This window comes from Phalaenopsis equestris, unplaced genomic scaffold, assembly GCF_001263595.1.
Source record: "Phalaenopsis equestris unplaced genomic scaffold, ASM126359v1 Scaffold000391, whole genome shotgun sequence".
Taxonomy (NCBI): Eukaryota; Viridiplantae; Streptophyta; class Magnoliopsida; order Asparagales; family Orchidaceae; genus Phalaenopsis; species Phalaenopsis equestris.
The window spans coordinates 309,603-316,627 of record NW_018164833.1 but is presented as its reverse complement, the minus strand read 5'-3'; the positions used below and the strand labels follow the sequence as shown (position 1 = coordinate 316,627).

Sequence of the window (7,025 nt, the reverse complement as noted above, 5' to 3'; positions counted from 1 at the left end):
GCTTCTTACGGGCGCCCCCCCCAAACAATCTTTCTTTCTTTTTTTGTGTCGACAGAAGGGAGATGACCTGCGGGGCAGAGAGCAAAAGTGGCGGAATGCGAAGGCAGGGAGCAACGGCAGCCTGCTGTGAGGAGTATGGAGAACCTCCTTAATATTCCAAATCTCTTTTTTATCATCGTCGGTCAAGATTATATCGACATAGACAATGAGATAGTTTACTTACCTTCCTAAATATGCTTTTATGGATAATGTATGATCAGTTTTTCATTGGATGTACCGATTAGATTTCAAAATCTTGGCAAACTTAACAAACCAAGCCCTTGCAGATTGTTTGAAATCATAAAGAAACTTTCTTAGTTTACAAATATGATGTTTAATTAAGTCATATTTTAGCCTTGGTGAGATCTCCATATACACTTCTTCCTCAAGATCTCTATTCAAAAATGCATTCTTGATATAAAGTTGATATAATTCCCACTCTTTGTTCCATGTCAAGGAAATAACAACTCTTACAGTGGTCATTGGAGCAAAGATCTCTTGATAGTCTATCTCATAAGACTGAGTGAAACCTTTGGCCACCAACCTATCCATGAACCTCTCAATGCTCCCATCTACTTTGTACTTGGCATTGAACATTCATTTGCATCCAACGGGTCTTTTAGCTAGAGGAAGTTTTGTACCAAATGTCATTTAGATCAAGTGCTTGGATCTCTTCTTTAACTGTCCTTTTTCATTATGAACTTTGAAGTGTTTTATGAATAGAGAGGTATTGCACACTATAAAGATTACATACAAAAGCTTTATAAATTGATGATAACTTCCCAAAAGCAACATAATCCTGGATAAGATAATTTGTGCAACTTCTTTTGTCATCTCCACTATATTTCACATCCCTTGGAAACTCAGAGATGTGCAAATTCGGGTTTGGTTGTGAACAGTCATGTGGTTGCATATTGTCTTTATCCTGCTGAGTGGATTTCTTTCTCTTAGTATACACACACTAAGTTCCTTGATATAAATTTCAGGTTGGATGTTTTCAATTGACAGAACTTGGGAGACAGGATGGTTAGAGGAAAGAAGAATAAGTTATGATACTCTAGATCAGTGTGGGTATTGTGTATCCAGAGTAATGTAGAGAAGTAGAATCGGTCGTGATGACTCTAGCTCAGTGTCGATATCCAGAATAGTGTAAGGAAGTAGAAGAAGTTGTGATGACTCTAGGTCAGTGTGAGTATCTAGAGTAATGTTTCAAATCTGATATTCACTCAGACTCCTGAATATCAGATTTAGGATAGTAGTGTTGGTTTTCAAAGAATGTAACATTCATAGAGATATAGTTTTTTTTTTTTTTTTTTTTTTTTTGGTAAATGGCGAATAACACTTGTACCCTTTTCTGTTAGATGCATACCAAAGAAAAATACATTTGATGAATCTTGGATCAAGCTTTGTGGGGTTTGGTTGGTGGATTTGAACAAACGAGAGAGTCAAATATTCTTAGAAGAAGAATGGATGAGAAGATTCTAGCATGAGAGTATTTTTCCAACAGAATATTGAGAGGTTCTGAATCCAATGACCTCGCTTGGCATTTTATTAATGAGGTAGATGACTGTGAGCACGACATCTCCCCAAAAAATGTTTGAGACATTATGAGAAAATAATATAAATTGAGATGTATATTCTTCCTCTCAGCTATCTCATTTTGTTGTGAAGTTTCAACATAGGAACTCACATGGAAGATATCGTTCTTTGAAATGTAGGGTCCAAGAAAAGAGTTGAAGTATTCATTTGCATTATCAATTTTAAAATTCTGATTTTTCATTGGAACTAAGTGGAAATCATGTTATGAAATGATTGAAAGATTTGTGTAGGTTCAATTTTTTACTTCAAGAGGAATATCCGATTGATTCTCGTATAGTCAAAAATAAAGAAAACAAATCATCTGACTCCATTGACTGTTTTTTATTTTGATGGTCCTCAAATATCACTATAGATGATAAAGAAAGGATGTAAGGGGTTATATTGGGACAGAGGACGAATATGTTTAGCCAATTGACAGATTTCACACTAATAAAATTATAATTTTTTTATTAATAAAGAAATGCGAGTACGACTTTGCATCATAATAAAAATTGTGATGATCGAGAAGACAATGTCATTTTAAAACTTGATTTTCAACTAGCTCAAAAAAACAAACTCGGAAACATAAGAAGGTGATAGTGAAGAAGATATTTTTGTTTTAAGAGAATAGCTTTCCTTGAGTAGGAATAAACTTTGATGCAATTTAGCATTGTCAATTATTTTTCCTGAATCCAACACCTGAAATTCACAAAAATTAAAATGAAAATTTAGAACACTGTTCAAGTCATGAGTAAACTTGTCAATCAAAAGTAAGTTGCAATTTAATGAGGGAACATATAACACTGAAAAGAGTTGAATATCATTGGAGACTTTAACTTCTCATTTCCCAACAATTCTGGAGTGAGATCCATCGACAAATATAACAAATTTGAAGTATGTGAACTCTTGGTAGTTAGTGAGAGCATGAATATCTCTAGTCATATGATCAGAAGCACCTGAATCCATTTTCTAAGGTCGAAATATTCCATTATTAGTAATATAGGAGAACATGATACCTTGTTGTATCATCAACGTGGTAGGCCACTCAGTTGTGCTCAAGAGAAGTTTCTTCAACACCTTTAGTTATTCCTTTAGATGATGTAGCAGCATTGGTCTTGCTGACTTGGTTTTTCCTCCCTTGCCCAGTCTTCCAATCTACAAGTTTTTCATGTAGTATCCAGTAGTTATCATTTGTGTGACCAAGTTTCTAGCAACGTTCACACAAGGGACGATTCTTCTTTGGCTTTGACTCATGGGAGAGTTAAATGTGTACAAGGTGGAGCATTTAGTTCTAGATGAATCCACACTTCCTACCATAATAAGCTTCTTCCTACTTTTTTTCTCTTTTAACGTCACCAAAGGCTTCCCTAATGATAAGTAGATGCTTTATCCTCATAATTCTTCCTATAACCTCATCTAAGTTCTCATCCAGCCTCAACAAGAACTTAATCAACCTCTTTTCTCCACTTTTGTTTTATACAGTATAGCATCTTTAAGGGCACTTAAATACATTAGTATCATACATATATATAAGTAATTAGTACTATGTGAGTGTATTGAAATATTGAGTCACACATAACTCTTCTTGTTGGGGTTCATGTAATTTTTTCTCAATAAAACAATTCTGCAGTGTTTTCAGTATTGGAATAAGTTTCACGAGTTGCTTCCCAAATCTCATGTATTGACTTATATAGTAAGAAATTTTCTCCACTTTTTATGACTATAGAATTGATCAACCAAGCCATGAATATAGGATCATGGATCTTCCATGAGCAATGGTTAGGTTCAATGAGCGCAGGAACTGTGTCCTCTACCATGAGATGTTCCTCTTTTCCTTTGCCAAAAATGAACATAAACATGAATTGGGACCATTGAATAAAGTTATAGCTGATGAATTTATGGTTTGTGATAAAGTGAGGATTTTGGGGTCATTTGAGCATAATTCTTGATCTCTGATTCAAAGCTAAACCTCCATCATAGAATTAGACATCTTCATCTCGTACATGGTCATAAGCCCTCTGCATAAGGGGCTGTTGCTACTACCAAATAGAACCTGTGGTTGACTGTCCGCTGCCTCCGGCTCTTCACTAGCGCAGGAAGGAACAACTAGGTTTCTGACAGGAAGGTTGGGAGGTGGTTGCTCCTTGCATTTGGAGGCCGGATTCGATCGAAGAAAATGCCTGAAGGGGAACAAGAGTAACAACTGTAGAGAAGGAACACCAACAAGGATTGCACCTGGGAAGATGGATCACTTATAGGAATTAGAGGATCTGGACACAAATGACGGTATTGCGGCTTGCAATGACATGATATAGAGCATTTGATCGAAAAATTTTGATACAGACAACGGTCTAGACGAAAATGATAGGATCACGACCTACAGTGATGCGAGAAAATTTCGATTCACGCTCATTGGAAAGTCGATGACAAGAACCGATACAGTTGTGATTTCGGCTGTTGAACGGGTTCGACAGCTGCTGAAGAGGCTCTAGCAGTTGTAGGAGAGAGCAGAGAAAGGCCTGCAAGCTGAAGAGTTATTTTGAAGAATATAAACCAAATCATGTGAGTCTCCAATGTTGTCGTTTTAAATCAATAGTCATTTAGAACTTGTACATTAATGCATAATTAATCATCTAAGCAAGATTTGCCAATAGCACATCTTTCATCCACATTTTCTCCTTGACATGCTTTAGAAATCTGAGAAGAGAAAATCTATGAAAGCTAATCATATTTAATAAAAATTACAACTTACAACCCTTTGACATTAGTAAATTAGATACATTGGTATACTTGAGATGACATAACTATAGGATTTTTATTAGGTTTATATCCATCCGTCCAACCATTCTCTACTCAAATAAAGTCACATTTACCAAAATTTGAAGCTAAGACAATAACATAAACAAGTGTTTCCAGCAAGCAAAAGAGATAATCACTACAGGAAAGCTTGTAACCATAAAAATCTCAACATTAAATCAAAATAAACATTGATATAACATCAAGGAAAAAAAATTAAACTAAAATTAATTCACCTCAATTAAAATTACTTTAGTCCTCCCCCATCTGCATATCAAAGAGGTTCAAATGAAAAGGGGTTAGCTTTTCCGGACAATTAGCTTTATAGTGAATCCACCAAAGAAGACTATTCTTCCCATCACTAGATTAGTTGCTCAATGGTCACTATATGGCTCCGTTCAACAAACACATACGATAATGCTAAATCAAATATGCTGCATCATGCCATGTGACAGAGTCTATCACCTATAAATTATTCATTTACCACCAAAGTTTAGAGATTAGTGTTCCAAATTAAAATAACCCTAGCTTTGGTTGGTATTTCCTCAAGAACTAAAGAATGCCACAAAGCCATGGCCATTACCTTAGAAATTAAAGAAAACCACAAAGCCAATGTTTCTGCAAACAAAATATGATCATAAAATTTGGAGAAGGTTCAATAAATGGTCCATCTAAGTTATCAAAATGTTCAACCCCACCACAAATGTTTTGAGTTACTCTAATTTGGCACTGTCTCTGCAAATTGAGGTTTGACTCCCACCACTCAGACTAATGAAGCTGCACTGGCCAAAAAAAGCGCCACTAAAAAGTTGTAGTGCTGAACACCATACCCAATTTCCCAACTAGAGATAGAAGGCTTAATGTAATCGTTAATAAAATGCAAAGGCGACATTTCATCAAGATAGCCAATAAGGTCATTGAGGCTGCTTCTAGAAAGGCCTCCGTAATTCCTAGGCCTTCAACCATCATGGTCCCAATAATAAGAGAACGGTCTAATCAAATCAACAATCATTAGCCTTATTAACGAAGGCACCACCAATTCTTTTGACACTCATGAAACTACTCTTTGCATCAAAACCCATGATGTCAAAGCTTCATCATCTGACATTTAAATACCAAGGAAAATTATGAAAATGTGTTCACTTTTCTCTGGGCCGCGCGCTTAAACATTGCATGATGGAACGAGAATAGTGCTAACATAAAGGATAATCGTGACCCGTCTAAGTTCTAAAAGATTTTCCCCAAAAACAGAAAAGAAACTAGCTGATATAAAAACACGATAAAAAGTTACACAAAAAAAATTGAAATAAATACAAATAAACTAGAAATTCCAAAAAAAAAATTTGTATAAATTTTTATAAGTTAAAATTGATTTTATATCATTAAACATCAAGCAAATGCCATGAATTCAATTTTCTCTTTTTCCACATCATTGTATATTTCAAGACAATAACTCTGACTCTTCGTAAACCTATCACTGGTAATGAAATCAAACCAATTATTAATGATGGATACCCAAAACAAATTTAGAAAGTGAAAAGAACAATACAACTTTAATGATTCATGGATATCTTTATAGAAATCAAATAGTTATGACTAAATCTATTAGAAGACTATCAACTCATAAAGACAATCCTATGGGTGAATAATCACTTTAGGTGTGATTTTAATATATAGGATTTCCTCTGCCAATGTAATCATGTGTTCGATGAAAAGAAAATGAATGAGCAACAAGAAGGAATACGTGTAAACAAAATAAAAAAACACAAAATATGAGGTTAAAAAATCATACAATCTTGCTCAAAGGATCAAAATATAAGAGAAGATAACTTTTAAGATTAAACAGTATTATATTGTTAAACTTCATCAAACATTGGGGAAGATAATAGTATATTTTTGATATAATACCATGTTGGTTGATTATTTAATCTAATTAACCCACAAAATTCTTGATCTATCATAAGACAAATACAAGGAGTCAGCATCACATTTAATTGTGGTCTTCATAATTTTCATTTTTTTATAAGGATGAATTTTCATTTTTTGCATAATCTCATATTTGAATTTGGAATGATTTAAAAGAATTAGATTATATTTTGGATAGAATTATATTTTATTTTAAAGTTCTTGGTCTTACATTTGCAAATCTATTTTGTAAATGAGATAGATGATTTATAGCAAAATCATTGATTATTGAGTAACAATTGAACGAAACTATCCTTGAGGCCAATTGTGAGCATTCTGTTTCTATTCAAAGTTATTATGTGGCACCACTCTAAATTGTCATGCAGAATTATCTTTATTCTCCTTTTCTTTCTTTGCACTACATTCATTCAATCAACATCCATCAATTTGGCATCACAAAAAACTTCCTTTTTGTTGTGCATCCCTTACTGAATTTTTCAACAAAATAGCAATCATTTCTTGAATTTATTTTCATTAAATGCAGCTCAACCATCCATTAGAGCTTCCACAATCATTCCATGACCCCAAATTCCCAAAACACAATTTATAGGAGCCCATTAAAATTTGATGGAGATAAGAAGAGAAAGGAGAAACTTTCAAAAGAACTACCAAGTTAACTAATATTGCCAAAGAGTTCCATGAGGGTG

General features: G+C 34.1%; 1 protein-coding gene across 3 annotated transcripts in view; it reads right to left on the bottom strand.

Moving 5' to 3' along the window:
* Positions 1-7,025, bottom strand: part of LOC110026650 (high mobility group B protein 15-like) — a 47,000-nt gene that overhangs the window by 27,349 nt on the left and 12,626 nt on the right. The window contains exon 3 of one of the 3 annotated variants that reach the window (XM_020727670.1): positions 4,650-4,680. The exons of the other annotated variants lie outside the window; for them this stretch is intronic. Coding sequence (XP_020583329.1) covers positions 4,650-4,680 — 31 coding nt within the window. The remainder of the gene's footprint in view (positions 1-4,649; positions 4,681-7,025) is intronic. 3 annotated transcript variants of the gene reach the window in all.